Here is a 17,529-nt window from a genome sequence, read left to right on the forward strand (position 1 = left end):
ACCCCCCCCCATTTTCCCTCACTGTATATTGTATCTTTTCCCTTTTTTGCTTCCCATATGATGAATTCCTGTTCTGTACTTTAGCTACATAGAAATGTCTATTTGTATGTCTCTAAATGTCTGTATGTCTTTAAATGTTTTGATGAATTGAACAATGTGGACCCTGTTGTAAACAAGTGTAATGCTTAATTGGGTCGTCCACTCACAGTTGACAGTCTTTGTATTGAGTTTGTGCTTAAAATGTACTGTAAATTCTACAAACTGTTAATAAATATTTCAATCAATCAATCAAAGTAGTAGCCTTAAAGGTGCTGTGGTACCAGGACTCCAGGAGGTGCATGCATAGTCGAAGAAACCTTGTACGAGGGCCCCTGTTAGGGTCTTCAAGGTGTTTTTGTTGACCAGTGAGGAGATCCTGTATAGGAATCTTGTTCTTTGGTTGACTTTTTTGATTACGTTGGTGGCCATTTTATCACCGGAAAGATTTGCCTCCAGGATGGAACCTAGGTAGGTCATTTCATCTTTTCGTGTGATAATATTGTCACCCACTCTAACCAAGAAGCCATCAGTGATCATCAGCCTTGCTGAGATTACTATTTGATCCAAATAGAATGGATTCAGTTTTTCCCAGGTGTAAAGATTCGAGACAGTCATGTCATGTCGTCTACATATTGGGAACAGTAAAGGACCTAGTATGCTTCCTTGTGGAAAGCCACAGCTCACTGTTCATGAATGTTTTTAAACTAAAGTTTTAGTAGTGGAGTAAAAAAGTACAATATTTGCTTCTGAGATGATGTGGAGTAGAAAATAAATTATCTAAAAATGGAAATGCTCATGTAAATTAAAAGTACCTCAGAATGCTTGACTAGCCTAAATGTACTTAGTTGCTTTCCACCACTTTACCTTACACAAAAATGCAACCTTATACACAAACACTCCATTGCCATATTGACCAATTATAAAATGGTCTAATCTCTTGTACCTCTGAGACACATGCAGCATATGAACAGATTTAATGAGAGGGGTTAGAGCACAGGTCTATAGCCTTGAGCTACACTGCAAGGACTCAGCAGTGACTTTCTCAAAGGACACATTGACAGGGATGGACACCCTAGGAGATATGACCTTCGTTCTAACCACACACCGGTCGGTCATTCTAAATAACCACCAGGCATGGTAGTACCTATTATATATCTGTTGTCTGTCCTGTCTTATGTGCAAACTTCAATAAAAATACTTGAATAATAATAATAATAATAATGGTAGTACATTATGGCAAGAGTTCATGCATATTTTTCTTTTAAGAAATGAAAGTGTCAGCCAGGCTTAGTGTTTATGTAGGCCTATGCTATTAATAATAAAACAAGGAAGAGACTATTGGAAAGTTGACACATCAAAACAACAGGTGATGTGACAAACCAATAAATGCAAACCTGTTTGTGTAGGGCAACAATGAAGACACCTGGCCCAAGGATGCAGAGTGCTGTTACAAAATAGAGCTGTAAGACTACAATTTGAATAATTTAGGGTAATAGTTGCAAATTAAATCATTCATTTGATGGCTATTGCGAGTGTAGGGACTGCATAAATAAACTTGGAAAGGGGGTAGCATCTGTTGCCTCATGACAAGTTTGCTGTGCAGGTTTTCTTTGCTGGATCTGTGCATTCTGGGAGATGTTCTGCCTAATGTTATTTAGGCTAACACATTGCTGCTTATCATACTTTTATCTGATTATCATGTGATTATTACAGTCAGTCAATGTCACAAAAGGGCGATTCTTATATAAAAACATAATTACAACGGTTTAGGCACAACCCTCATTTTGTTATGGCAATGTAACATGGTTTACAAGGGTCCGACTGGAAGGGATCTGGTAATAGTTATCTGGGTGATAGTGTGGTACGAGGTGCGTTTTTGGCTTTCATAGGGACCAAACTGTCAGAAAAAGATGGGGTTCAAATTTTCCCGACCACCACCCCTTATTTGGGGGGTCATATATTTTGGGACCCCCCCCATAATAGTACGCCAGACAATTAATGTCCGATTTTCATAATATTAGGGTTGTTTTATAGGTTTTTAAATATTCTGAGTTGATTTCTTACACTTTGAAAGTAGCCAGAATAATCTTTTCTGACTTTTGGTTGGGTCTTTCTTCACCCGGGGCCCCCCGGACTCATCTCAGTACTCATTACATTCCTCGCTCTGCTCCTGTTCCAGAACAATGTCAAATTAGATAATAATTTAAGCATTAAAGGTTTACAAAAATGAGTAGTAGTTAATACCAGGGGTCTTCCACAGGGGGCCGGGACTAGTTTTGCCCCTATTCTTGCACCCATATATGTGATTTGCAAGTATTTAGAATATTATTAGAATATCTTGCGTTTATGTACCTTTGAAAGTACTTTGATAGTTTATTAGTATTCTACCATTATTGTTGACAGATGTTACTGCAGGGAATAAAGGTATTGCAACTTCTCACTTTGGGCATGCAGAACGTGTCCATTTATTTCACACACTGCACTCACACTAACAACACAACACACACACACACACCTATCCTCTTAAAGAGCCCATGGTAAATTATGCCTACAATACATTATTTGCAGGATATATTCATCTTCGTCATCATCATCTTGAATGTCCTCCCTCATAGTGTTGACACAATCTCCACCATAGCAGAGAGGAGTGCAAGGCAGGTTATTGTTTGAGCAGCTGCACCGTCCCTTGCAACCTGCTTTGCAACCACATGTGATGAGCTCAAGTACTGCCTTTGGAGCAGGGAGGGCATAGCCTGAGCTAACGTGTTAGGTTTCTGGTCTAGAGGGGCGGGTCGCGGCTCAGATTTGCGCACGCCCTGATTGGATCTCATCGATCTGTCCGTCACCCCCGGCCCCTCCTCTCCCCCCTAGTGCAGCGCTACGTCACATCATTTGGAGCGACGCCCACCCGGAAGGGTTGACTCCCACTTTTAGACCAGAGCGGCCAATGCGTTCCTCCAGGCTTTCAATTTTTGCACCAACAAAAATGAAAGCCTGGTACCGAGGCTAGGGAGGGCAAGACACCTGACTGGAACATACCCTCCACTATCTGAATTCCATCCATTTTGTTCGATTGGTGGAAGCTCAGGGCAATTTGTCAGGTATGAATGACTTATCCCGCATTGGGACGTAGTTGGCACAGAGGATATGTGGTAGCAGTGCAGCACGAGTGGGAGGTAGCATCTCACCCTCCAAGTTCTTTGACCGAAATAGTTCCCATCTAGTAATGGCAAGGTTGTTGGACCTTTTGGACTGTAAACACGGCATGCAAAATGCTCCAATGGTGAGGAAAGCTTGCCGTTAACAAGCTCAGGAGGAATGGAACCCATTCCAATGTCCTTGAAGCAGTTAATGGCAGGATCATTGACCCATGTCTTCTTGGAGATTCCAACTAATTTTCCTACCCAGTCAGCACCAGATAAATTGTGTAGGCCCAGGAAACTTGTGTAGGCCCAGGAAGAATGTAATTTTTTGCCCCATCTGACACAAGCGCTGATGAAACCAGACTCTTCAATGGTGTGTTCTCTTTGAACAGATTGCCTCCACAGTGCAACTCAATCAATTTACATTGCTTGAGAGCATTTTCTCTTGACCTCAATGCAATCTCTCCTGAGAGCTGATAATGTTCTTTCCTTGAAGACCTGGAAGCTTTTGGGAAGCTGTTGAGGTACTGATTCACTAGACCAGAAAGATGAGGTGTGGTAGTGACTAGTCGGTCCAGAGCTGCTTCATCTCTACTGAGTCCAACCATCCCACCATGTCCCTTTAGCTTCTTGATTTCCTGCTCAAGGGCTTGATCTGTGAAGAGATGAGTGAACGGTATCTCTGACTTTGCCACCACAAATTCACCTGACTTCAGTGCGTTCCATGTTTCTGGGTCATCCTGTTCAAGAGCGTTCATTTGGGCAAGATAGACTGGCATCAGTCGAGCATATTTAAGGAGATCACGAGCAAAGAAATACTTGATGAGTTCCTCTAAGGATGACAAGTAGCCCTCCCAGTCACCTGACCGACGGCGACAACAGAAAGACAAAGAGAAAAGAGAAAGACAGCAGCAGCATGGCTGATCTTGGCTGATCTTTATTTAACAGCAATATTTGCTACACTTGGGTCTGAGGCACCTTACTTTGAAAATAGCTGATCTACAAGCTCAAACTACAACCTTGTAGATCAGCTATTGTTGGCTAAAGTTCTCCTTGGAAAAGGGATGCTATGGTTCAAGTGGTTTAATGTAAAAAAAGAAAAAAGTTCCTATCCCACAATGATTTGGTGGGCCCCTGTATAGTAACTCTGAGGACCCCCTAGGGGTCATGGGCCCCCTGTGGAAGACCCCTGGTATTGGCTACTACTATTTTTTTTATATCAGAGCCCAGCTACAAATACTTTTATGCTTCATTTATGATCTAATTTGACAATATTCTGGAGCAGGAGCAGAGCAAGGAATGTAATGAGAACTGGGATAGGCCCAGGGGTCAGTCCGGGAGGTCCCAGGTGAGGAAACACCCCTACCAAAAGTCAAAAAAGATTATTTTGACCACTTTAAAAGTTTAAAGGTATATTCAGTGATTTCACTCAAAAAACCTTAGGTTTCGTTTTTGGCTGTGGGACCCAGCCTTTCGTCCAATCAGGATAGAGAGTCAAAAACAAAACCTAAGGTTTTTTGACCCCCAGGGGTTAACTGGGGACAGGGAGGAACTCCTTATATGGCCAGCACACTCTATAGTAGGGAGGATTATCACAACAAAACAAAAAAATAAGTGATATTTGAATTAAGTGAAATCACTGAATATACCTTTAAGAAATCAACTCAGAATGTTTTAAAACATACTAAACAATTCTAATATTATGAAAATCGGACATTAACTGGCTGGCATACTGTTCTGGGAGGTCCCAAATAGATGACCCCCCCAGAAACGGGGTGGGGGTCGGGAAAATTTGAACCCCATCATTTTCTCATAGTTTGGACCCTATAGAGCGGCGCAGTCCCTCCCCCTTTCAGAACAACGAACGGCCCAGGAAATGAAATGCAATGCATTCTGACCATAGGATTTTCTTTAAGTATTTATTTAAAGACGGTTACGCCGCGGACAAAGCCAACTCGGATCGTGACAAATCATGACAATGAACACAATGTTTTGGGCCGATCAAATAATTTATAAGAAGAAAAACGAAACAAATAGTGTTGTCTCCTGCCTTTATTTTCTTCTTTCTAATGATTTGATCGGCCCAAAATATTGTGGTTTATTGTCATGATTTGTCACGATCCGAGTTGGCTTTGTCCGCGGCGTAACCGTCTTTAAATAAATACTTAAAGAAAATCCTATGGTCAGAATGCATTGCATTTCATTTCCTGGGCCGTTCGTTGTTCTGAAAGGGGGAGGGACTGCGCCGCTCTATAGGGTCCAAACTATGAGAAAATGATGGGGTTCAAATTTTCCTGACCCCCACCCCGTTTCTGGGGGGGTCATCTGCAAAAAAATCAATTTTAGCACAAAAATCCTACGGGAGCTGTTTTTTTGACGCCTCGTACCACACTATGAAGGTGGCTCAGGACAATGAATGAACCTACATTTCTGGAATATTCACCCAATATGCACGCGCAGGCTTGAGAAACGCAACGGGCGGGGGCGGGGCATACATGTGCTCGCACCTGCCAAGCGGATATGTTTAATGTGGAGTCGGCAGTGTTGGGGAGTATTAAGCTACATGTAGCTGAGCTACGTAGCTGAGCTACATTTTGCTGTAGCTTGTGGTATTTTAGCTACATTCATATTTGTGTACCTCGTCAAGTAGCTCAGCTACCTTTTGGGTAATTTTTTGTAGCTTAGCTACTCAAGTTACAAGCTACAATTTTGGGCAATAACATGAAAGAAATATATTAATTTTGACCATTGGTTGCTGTGTTAATTCTTGTACTAGAACCCCCTTTGAAAAATCAAGGACTGTTCCTTTTTCTGATTGCTTTGAGGGCATATCAGCACTTGACAGCTGCCTCTAATTGGCCTCTGATTGGCCCTGGTATCACAGCGTGGGAGGGGTCTCCCAGGGGGGAGCAGGGGTCTCCCAGAGGGGAGCAGGGTGGGGGGGTCTCCCAGAGGGGAGCAGGGGGAGGGGTCTCCCAGAGGGGAGCAGGGTGGGAGGGGTCTCCCAGAGGGGAGCAGGGGGAGGAGGGGTCTCCCAGAGGGGAGCAGGGGGAGGAGGGGTCTCCCAGAGGGGAGGAGGGGTCTCCCAGAGGGGAGGAGGGGTCTCCCGCATGTACATTCTCAATTTAACGCTGAAAAATAAAAAGTAGCTGAGCTACTTTGAGCTACTTTTTCCATGTAGCTGTAGCTTTACAAGCTACATCTCTCCAGGGGTAGCTATGTAGCTTGATCAAGCTACTGCCATGGTGAGCTACTTGTAGCTTTACAAGCTACGCTTTCAAAGTAACTTGCCCAACACTGGGAGTCGGACGGGTTTAAGTTAATAATTTCCTAAAAAATCACACGCAGAAGTACCTTGCACAACACCCGGAAGCACAAACTCGCGTCGCTGAGTGAGTAGGTAGGCCTACTGTCTGTCTGTACACAAGACAAGACTGAAAAGTTGACCGCAGTCACGCCATAAAGCAAGGCAGCATAGCATTATAGCCTACTACAATAATTAAGGTACACTAATTGTTACAGGACGACCGTTTTACCTGGATCAACATCTGCGATATTTTCCCCTTGAGGTAGGGTAGGTACTGTACTAGACCATGGTTCTGAATCTTCTAAGTTCTGATCCGTTAACTTCTGATCACTCGGGTCATTAACACGCCTATCTACCAGACGTCACATCAGAGAGCAGTATTCATTTGTACTGTAGGCCTACATGACAGCCGTCAGCCATGGTTCACGTTGACGCTCGTCCTTCAAGAGCGTCATGGCGGAACTTCACCCTGTTTTGCGCACCTTATTGTTACTTCAACGTTAACGTCTACACAAACGTTCAGATTTCAATAAAGTGCTCACCCCCGGGCCACGGATGTTAGAACTTTGCTGGGGCGGGTATTAGCACCCGTGCATTCCGTGTTGTTCAATAAAAAAAACATTTTAATCCGACCATGTTCTCAAAACGTTAGTGTATCAGAGTGCAATATACCTACCAACCGATTGTGGCAGAGTTGAAAGCATATGGCGAAACAAAATTAGAAATGCCCGGCGATCGGATAAAATACATTTTATTGAATTATACTTAATGCACCTGGGGTGAGCACTTTATATTTGACATTGGAACGTTTATGTAGACGTTAACGTAGTAAATGTAGCAAGGTGCGCAAAACGGCGGGGTGAAAGTTGCGTCATGTTTCAGTGTGGTTAAACAAACTCTAGCCCCTTTCGGGACCCTACGTAAAACTTTTTTGATATTTTGTTTAGTTTTACGTTGGGTCCCTGCTCGCTAGTGTATTTTCGTATGGAAATTCCTAAATGCGGATGTGGAGATTCTCTCTAAAACGCCTCCCCGCGGCATGTGACGCCATTATTTTCCTTGAGTTATTCTGAATTCGGTAACTTTAAGTAGCTATACATCCCGGTGCGAATATCTCCTGTGGCGCGGAAGCCGTTAAGTATTTTTAATCTTTGTTTGACCGATTTGGTCGCTTTATTTCTTCTTGTTTGTTTACCGTTTATTGTACCGCCTCCCGGTGTGCGGTTGGCTTGTGAGGCTACGTCCCTGCCTCTGATCTGCTGTGTCATAGCTATAGCGCCACTAGCTAGCCAGATAGGCGGTACAATGAGGTGTCAATAAACAAGAAGAATCCAAGCTTCCAAATCGGGCAAACATATATTAAAAATACTTAACGGCTTCCGCGCCACAGGAGATATTCGCACCGGGATGTATAGCTACTTAAAGTTACCGAATTCAGAATAACTCAAGGAAAATAATGGCGTCACATGCCGCGGGGAGGCGTTTTAACATGTAAACACGAGCCAGTAAATGTTTTAATCAGGTGGCATGGACGACGAGGAACAGGACCCAATGCACTGGGTCGAACAAATGTCAGAAACTTCAGTAGCATTTGGGTTCTGCTTGGAGGGCTAAACAAACTCCAGAGTCCAAAAGCTTGTTGTAACTTATATAACGCGTTTAACGCAAGCAGAAATGTGTTTAGAAAAGCATAAAGGAGGCTACAACACAAATCACAAACCCTTTTGTCAAAATGGCAAAGGTGATTTTGGAGTGAGGTCGGCTAGCTGAGGGTCCTGGCTGCAGTGGAGGGGCTGCCAGCAATTGATGGGGATTGGGGAACAAATTAATGTTAGAAAGGAATCATTCATTCTATTAGCCAATTTGCTATCCTGTTTCATTTGAATAAGTACAGCTATCTAACATTTGTTAAAGAGACGGCTGTTTGTGGAGTAAATCCTCTAATTTGATCAGCTTAATTGTAATAGATTCTGTAAACATCAAGATTGAAAGCACTAACTTTGTCAGTTAGTACAAGAATGCTTTAAACATAATCTAATAAAACTGTAAAGGAACCTTTGCAAAGCCACTTACCCCTTAAAAGGCTTGCATAACCATTAGGGTAAAATTCCCCAAGACAGGAATAGATAGCAATTGATTGGGACTTCCCTGAAAATATGTGATCGCTCCTTCTAATTTGTGATTTGGTGAACTCATTGGGTGGTCTCCAAATGCTTTTTTGTCATTGGTCTCACTTGTCATTCGATCCTGGATTAGGGGACCGCTTTTTCTTCTAGCTAATTAGCCAGCAAAAGTCAATAATGTGTTTCAAAGTCATTTTTGTTGAGAGAAAACCATCTCAGACTAACTGTGTTGTCCTGAAATGTTCAAGCAGGAGGTATTTTTCTAAAATATGGGGATATTGTCAGTCACATATTACAAAGAGACAAGTTGTAGAATATAGGCTAGAAATCCCTTCCCTTCCCTCATTATTCTTGATTAGATTAGATTATTAGAGTAGAAATGATTGTACTGTATATACAATGCATCACAATACAGACAAACACAGTGACATATAGATAGATAGATAGATAGATAGATAGATAGATAGATAGATAGATAGATAGATAGATAGATAGATAGATATATCTTTATTGTCATTGTAACATGTACAACAACGTTAGAAGTGCCAACTGATCAGTGCATCAAATTGATAAAATATAGCATGTGATATACAGTGTGCAGGCTATCTGTTGTGTTGTTTAAGTCCAAATCTGACTACTATATGTTTTCAGGTTGTGATAGCCATTCAAATTGGATTATTAAAGCTGTGCAATATTTCAGCATGCTATTTATTTAATGTATCAAATTATCTTTTGATCATATTGCAGAGGGATGCTGAGGGACTTGTGCTTTGTTTACAGAGATCCGATATGTCTGAAGTACCAGATCAATGTAAAGCCCTGGAGCAGCTGCCCACAGATCCCATCAGTGCAGTTGGAGTGGCTGCATCGCAGAACAGGGTCCCTGATGGTTACCACGTTGTGAGTCATGTTTTTGAACTTGGGACAATTTCTCAAATGTATTACTTTGGACATGGATTTTGTTATGGTATTAGAAGCCTTCCCTTTGAAAGTGTGAAGTGTTCTGTTAATTCCCTTTTGAGGAAACCATCCTGTAAAACTTCACAACTAAACTTTTAATTTTTATTTTTTTACCAGCATGCAATTATATGAATCATCAAGGAAATTACTTGTTCTAAGCATTCTTTATTTAATTAGTTATTTTTGTTTTGTTTTGTTTGTGTGCTATGCTTTTTATCTTTGCTTTCTGTTGTAATTTAATGAAAAATAGTATGGCTGTAAATGCCATTGTTATAACATTCTAAAACGGATGTAACATGCAGCCTTGAGGTTGTGACACAATGTGACAGGCTTGAAGCAGCTTGCTGGCGTTTCTGTTAGAGCTGTTGCATATGACTTATTCATAGAGTTTACTTGGATGATTAGGGGGAATGCTTTGCCCAACATTGTCATGTGTTGCCAGTGCCACCAGTCCTCCAGACTCACCAGAGGCTATGGTTTAACAATGTTTGGCGGATACCAGCCACGGCGGTAGAACTTTGTGCCCATGTTTGTTTTACACTCCAGAGAAGAGGGGTTGCCAGCAGGCTGGTACCCCTACAACTTCAGCATTAATTTGGTTGTTAGGATGGAAAGTAGGACAGCGGATCTACTGGCTTATGGGACCCATATGTATGTGAACGGGATGGAGAGCAGAAGATGTCTGGGATTTTAACAACGCAAAAAACAAGCTCAGGGGCAGAGCTCTCTTCCTTTCTCTCTTCCTCTCTGCTTTAATTTCAGTTTTTCAGCCACTCCTTTCTTTCTTTTTTTCACCAGACTTCCTGCCTCAGCCAACACAGCCTGATTATTGTCAAGTCTGGTAGATAATTGTGAGTTGGCATTGAATTGGAGCTTCTGGCATGGGAATAGAGCCTACTGGCAGTGAACCAGTACGCACACGTAGTTGTGACAGAGAGAAGGCCCATCAGACTTCCTGCTCTGCTGCTTTGGTGCTGCATTACATTTCAGTCGTAAAAACAATACATGTTTCGTAGGGTTTAAATTTTGTCAGAGGCTGGTATTGTATTAGCATCAGATTTATTTAGGAATGGATGTCAGATGACTTATAATGCTAATTTCCAAGGTACAATACAACGTAACAACTCGGAGACCCTGAATTCAGAAATCTGACCTCATTAGTACAACAAGATTAGGACAACAACTTGTCAACTTGAAGCACTGTACATGTCTACAGAGAAAGGCATTTATTTTGGAATAGAATTTCTTCAACACCATGACAGCTAATGTTTACCAAGCTCCAGTACTTTATCATTTCAGGCTGACATTTCAAATAGCCAAGGCTATCAGCAAAGAAAATTTTAGAATTGAAGGATGGCTTGTTTTCTGGTGTGAAAAACCTGATCATTATCATAAAGGAAAGTCTGGGGACAGAACCTTCCTCACAGCATAAAAGTCATGTGGTTATTCAAAATGACAAACACAGCAAAACTCTGTCTTTTTAGGGACACAACCTAACCTATACAAAGTAAAAACCCATATTTCCAGCCATCCGCCTTCGACCGCTTATCCGTAGTCGGGTTGCGTGGGCAACAGCTCCACTAGAGATACAGACTTCTTTCTCCACAGCAAAACTAGGTAACTTCATTCCGAGGCATTCCTGGCAGATCTCATCCTTGGTCTGCCTGGGGGTCTCCTTCTAGTAGGGCAGGTACTTTAGGATTGAGCATTGCGTGTCAATGCAAAGTCTACGGAGACGTGCGTCTCAAAGCTTTTCTACAATGTCGGGATGCTCCACAGCAAAAGCATATATCAAAGTTGAGAAAACCTCAGTGTCGACCCTAGTGCACAGTGTTGGAGCACGCTTTTCTGTGCGTAGGTGTTGGAGTAGGCATAATGGTAGCTAATTTTACAACAGAATTTTAAATTAGCAGTTGTGAAATTAATCAATATTGAGCAATGAGCATTGAACATGGAATATTTCATGCCTGAAATGTATAGTTTACAGAGTGTCAAGTCACAGGTCAAGTGTCTGTACTTCTCCTGCTTGTCTCTGTCTGGTCTGTTGCTGAGTGCAGGTAGGCGCTTTGATCCGCTCAGCACCGGGCTCAACACTGGAGCCTTCCGCTGGCCGTAGACGTGTCACACACTTGACACCACTTGAAATGGACAGAAACGGACTGCTTTTGGACGAAGTGAATAATGGCAGTTGTAGAGAACTACACAACAACATAAACAATCCATGGCAGGGATGGCTGCAGGTGCTCTGAACAGCTCAAGCCAGCTGCTCTGCAAGGCAGGCTGATATAGGCGCAGAGGAGAAGTAGAGACCATCATTGCTCGTCTCTGGAAGCTTATTTTGTAAACAACGCATTCATTTTTAGGCAGTAAATATGTTATGTAGTTGCTCAATCTTGATTATTTTACAGCTGCTGGTGTAAATCTTTCTTTTCAGATCTCTACTTTCGTACAGTCCGTTTCTCCCGCTCCGTAGCAGACACACACATTGACAGTGACGGGCTGTCACTCAAAATCTTGGACAACCTTTGACACAACACATTTATTGCATTCACGGATTTCACACTGTTGACTAGCACCGATACTGGTATCAATTCAGCGTTGGGTGAAAATCGTCTGGCAACTTGTTTATTCGACAAGAGACGTGTTCGTTGCACCCTTCCACCATCCCAACAGCACTCCATCTTTAACATTTTACAATGCATTCTATGTGTTGAGAGCTTACGCTCTCTGCACTGGAAAGTCATCGCCAGCCCATGTAAAATAACTTATTACAGCTAGTATTTCTTATACAGTAGGCTGACTCGTAAAAGTTCCCCTTTAAGAAACCCTTTTACTTGCTTTATATAAATCAGCAGGTATTCCCAGGATGACAACATACTTACAGTAGCTCAGGTGCCTGTTAAACATCTCTTTCCAAGAGGGGGTGGGGGGTCAACAACTCTCCTTTTGTATGTTTAGAGCCTTTTCCCGTAGTGAACTTATATACTTTACCGTCTAGACTCTAGACTATAAAGGTCAAAATAATTCTTATGAATAAAAAGCCAGGGATCAGTAAACCTGCAGGATGAAAAAAATCCAAGTCCATACTCCATACACTCAAGCACTATTGAAAAGGTCACCTTTTCCGATATTGAAGAACATGATTTGACCGAAGGTCAGTGGTCTTTCATTCATGGGTTTTAAATGCAAAAAACAAAATCACACCCATGTGAAGTGACTGGTGCAACTCCATGTGGGGGTCCCCAGGGGGTCCCTGGACGTTCCAGACTCACAGGAACGCACCCAGGGTGCCGGCCCGGTTCCAGCGAGCCGCACCGTGTCCGAAACAGTCGAGAAATGACAGTTACCATGTGCGGGTCCCCGGGGGGTCCCCGGAACATCCAGACCCCCAGGAACGAGCCAAGGGGGCCGGCCCGGTTCCGGTGAGCAGCCCCCGCGTCCGAAACGGTTGAGAAATGACAGTTACCATGTGGGGGTCCCCAGGGGGTCCCATTACTGTACTCTACTGTACTGTCACTGTACTGTACTGTCACCCCCGAAATCACGTAATGGCTGCTGAAAACTCAGCATCCCATCATGCAGCTGTGCACAGTGTGAAGCTCAACAGCGCCACATGGCTGCTAAAAACTCAGCTTCCCATCATGCACCTGTGCACAGTGTGAAGCTCAACAACACTTGTCAACTGTTGGTACTCTAAACATACATAGGGACATACATATAGACAGACATAGATAGGGACAGACATAGCTGGGCATTGGAGTGGCTGCACCCTATGGTTGCACCACTCAAAAAAGTATCTACTGTTACTGTACCTGGAAATGATGTACCCGTACAAATATTGAGGGTGTGCCTCGAGATATTAGTGTTTTTGAATTCATGCTCATTACAGTGGAGTGCTTGAAGATGCCATACTTGATCAAGGAGCTGATTTATAACTCTTTTGCTCTCCAGTATGTGCACTTCCATGTCTGAACTTCAGTAGGTTGTTTGGCACGAGAGAGGGAGCATAGGCCCCGATCAAACAGCGTCCCACAGGGATCAGGAGCTTTGCTCCAGCACCAGCCAGCCACCCCACATCAAACACTTAAGCACTCTCACACACCATGCACTCATGCGCTGCAATGGAGCGCTGTGTGTAATTCAAATTCACCTGAGCTTTTAACGCATTACCCCCTTGAACTCATTAACACATTAAGATTACTTGAAGAAAGATAGTACTACCTTGAGATCTGAGTTCTCTGTAATTGCCTAGGAAGTTCAATGAACCGATTTACAAAACATAGCTCCCAGATCTTCTTGCTTGTATTGGAGCCATCATCATTCAGCTTATTCATACCGTCCATCATTTGATGGAAAGGCAATGGGCATGCTTGGAAGTGGTAGTGTTTAGTTGCAGGCTACCTCGCACAACAAGGATGCTTATTTTCATTCAAACATTCAAATAAGATGAGACAATAGTTGTCATAGACTCTACCATTTTATGAACAGCAGCCCAACAGTAAGGTAATTTAGGTAGGTGCTAAGCTTCTAAATGTAATGTCAATGTAGTTCAATAATCATAGTTGTCCTAGTATCCTCGCAAGAGAGATGAGATCCAAAGTATCATTGCTGTTTGTTCTTTGGAAGCAGTGGTTTGTTGTGACTCTAATAATGAATTTTATATTTCATATTTTTTCTCCGGCTGGTCTCACTCCCCAGAGATGATTTCATGCCTTTATCTTTTTTGTTTGTTTGTTTCAGTACTACTTCACAGTGGTTTATATTAACTCACTGGTGTTGGTCTCCTGAGATCCTTCATAGGAATATTCAGCCCCCCCGGTAACACAAAAGAAAATAGACATGTTTCACTGCAGTCCCTTAGATCACCACAAGCCTACGATCTTTGTAACTGGCAGGTGGATCTGTCTTGTTTCAAAGATTGATTTCAAGTCACAGCTGTGATATCTCTCTTTGTCGGACGTGTGCTACTCTTCTTCTGCTGCTGATGTGACGAGGCCTGGTGTCTGTCTGGCAATGGAGCCAGCCAGACGGCAGCACACTTAAAAGTAGCATGGAGGGAGACGAGCCACTCACATTTCGATCTGCTCCTTGCCTCTGCCCTCTCCCTCTGTGGCTCAGCAGAACCAACTGCGTTTTGGCATTCTGGCTGCGTGGAGCCTCTCTGCCGGCGCCGTGGCAGGATGATGCCTGAGGTGCCTCCTAGGAGGACGGTGCCCTCGTTGCTCCTCAACTTGACTTTGGGGTTTCACAAAGCTCGCCTTTTGTTTACGCTGACAGGATGCGCTGGCTACTGACCTGGAAAAAGTGGTCAAGACGGGTTGTCTTGTAAGGAAGAGAGAGAGAGGCTGGTGATGTATAGGCTCCTTCTGGGACTCGCTGCACTCCCCTCCCTCTCTCACTCTTTCTCATCATAATGCTCTCTCTCTCTCTCTCTCTCAATCTCTCTCTCTCTCTCTCTCTCTCTCTCTCTCTCTCTCTCTCTAACACACGCACACTTACTCGACTCTATTCCTCTTTCTCTCTCGCTCTCTAATACCCCCCCCCCCCTCCATCCCATGTAGTCGGTGGTGGTTTTGCATGAATCTCTCCATGCCGTGCCCCCACCCCATCACCACCACCACCCAGTCACCGGGGTCATTCATCATTATTGTCAGGGGGGTAATGTGTGTGGGTGGGTGCAGAGATCTATGACTTCTTCGTTCGAATGAACCTCATTAGATTGACTCCTCTTTGTAAAGGATCCCTTTAGAAAACAAGGCTGGCAGTTATTTAGGTGATTCTCACATGATAGTCAATGGAACATGACGTTTTAAGCCGAGCATATTTGCTGGAACCATGGAGGAGGCTCTCTGCTGTGTAGGTTGTGTTTTGCTTTATCATTCTAACCCTGATACTGACATTTACATAGAGATGCTCTATAAAACCTTGAGCTTGACTCATGGTAGCCTCACATTGTTAACTGCATGAACCCAAGTGCCTAGAATCGAAAATAGCCAACCTATAAACCCACAGCACACTGTATTGCGACATGTTGTGAGCTTGTAGATTGGCTATTTTTGACGAAGAATTTTGGTGTGTGTGTGTGACTATACCTAAGTATAGTCCCCTGGGGGATTGAAGTGAAGTTCAAATTCTGTCTGAATTTTTTGTGTTTACAACGAATGAATGAACAATGAATTGCCTTAATGGAAAACTGCTCTTTTGTTAAGGATGACATAAATTTATTCCAAACCCACATATTGTATAAACTATAAAGAATTGGCCTAATAGTCATGGATTATTAGGTGAATTGTCTCATTGGATAATGTATGCTCTGAAATTTCCTTGGCTTACTGTGAAATTCAACAGAAAGATAAACCTCTACTTAACAGATTATGTTAAAAAGCTAAAGAATCTATATAGTATAGTATTTTACACACGCACGCACACTGTATGGCTTACATATTCTGCATTTCAACAAAATAAAAATATGTGCATTCCCATAGAAACACAATGAAGTTTTGGTTTTCCTTATTAGAGCAGATCTTTGTCAGGGCGTCTTTAATCAGCCTGGGTCCCTGGAGATGGTATTTTTAGCCACCTTTTTGGAGGCTAAGACTCCTTTACCCACACAGAGCACTAATGAGATGGAGCGCTAGTGCAGGCAAGCGTTAATTAAGGCTGGTATGCAAGGGAAGAGGCAAAAGGCAACACGCTCGTGGCATACATACATTAACTTTATCCCACCTCGTGCATGTTTTTTTTCTCTCTCTCTTTCTCTCCTTGTTTTTTCCCTCCTCTCCTTTTTTCACGTAGGTTGCACAAACAACAGATGGCTCTGATGCCGACCTGTGGAAGGACGGCTTATTCAAATCCAAGGTCACCCGCTACCTCTGTTTCACAAGAAAGCATGTAAGTGGAAATGTAAACTAACTTTTCCCGTTCCCCATGTATCTTCCACTAGGCACTCCATCCATAACCCTTTTTTTTTCTCCGACTCGCATGGTTGGCTAGGTTCACTGTCTTCACGATTTTCTACACACTACAACCCTGAGTGTTAAAGTGTTATAGCTACATTCCGTATGTTTTTATGTCCTCTCGTTGATCGCAACGGTAACATCTGCGATTTGAACCCAGGTCTCCCTTGTGGGAAACCAATCATCTACCGCTAATGCAAGAGGGCAAGCACACTTGGCCAGGTCAGATATTGGGTTTATGAGCTCCAGGCAGTACTAACTGCTAAGCAGTAGGTGTCCTGCAGTACCTGACACCAGGGTCTACATTTCTCAATGGAAGAGTAGGGATACCACCTCCAATGTGCTAGTTATAACATACTTTACACTACAGATTACTCTGCAAATCTTAAAGTGGTCCAGTGTACCATAATTTTCAGTACATTTAGTCTTTTGAAATAAGTGTCAGTGTCACTATTCATTTTGTATTACGGTATATATTTGCATGCATATTGTTGATGAATAGCTCAGTGGGATCCCAGGACTATGTTTTTCATGTTTTCGGTTCTCCGGAGAGTATTATTAATGGTTATTCATGAAATGACAAAGGAGTCTACCTTAACTATTCCAATTTATTCAATTAGCCATGTCCCCATGAGAATGTGGGTACTAACTAGGGATTCTTCAAAGGTGATATAGCCTATGCATTCCAGAATGCATACAGTCTGAATATGAAAATCCTCTTTCACAAAGAATGAAACATCAAAAGGCCTTTTCAATATGGTTGAGAATAGAGGATCTATATTTTGAAAAGCTGTGACGAGTCCTCTGTGAATTGAAAGCTCTGTGTACAGTATGTAATGTTCCCCAGTGTGCAGTATTGCTATTTGCAGTTCAGAAATGCCCAGTAGATCTTCTCTTGCAAAATTACATATACAGTAGTTCTTCCTTAAACGCTAGATAGACCCATGGATTTTTTATTTATTGTTACCCATTTACCTTCAATTATGGGTCCAATATTACAC

At 42.7% G+C, this 17,529-nt stretch overlaps 1 protein-coding gene across 1 annotated transcript in view; it reads left to right on the forward strand.

The window, feature by feature from the left end:
- Positions 1 to 9,401: 9,401 nt before the first annotated feature.
- Positions 9,402 to 17,529, forward strand: part of LOC310871874 (multivesicular body subunit 12B-like) — a gene marked incomplete at both ends in the record, with an annotated part of 39,632 nt that continues 31,504 nt past the window's right edge. The window contains 2 exons of the mRNA XM_083783511.1: positions 9,402 to 9,512; positions 16,368 to 16,463. Coding sequence (XP_083639637.1) covers positions 9,402 to 9,512; positions 16,368 to 16,463 — 207 coding nt within the window. The remainder of the gene's footprint in view (positions 9,513 to 16,367; positions 16,464 to 17,529) is intronic.

The sequence above is a fragment of the Protomyctophum parallelum genome (assembly GCF_964188405.1).
Source record: "Protomyctophum parallelum genome assembly, chromosome: 15".
Classification (NCBI taxonomy): Eukaryota; Metazoa; Chordata; class Actinopteri; order Myctophiformes; family Myctophidae; genus Protomyctophum; species Protomyctophum parallelum.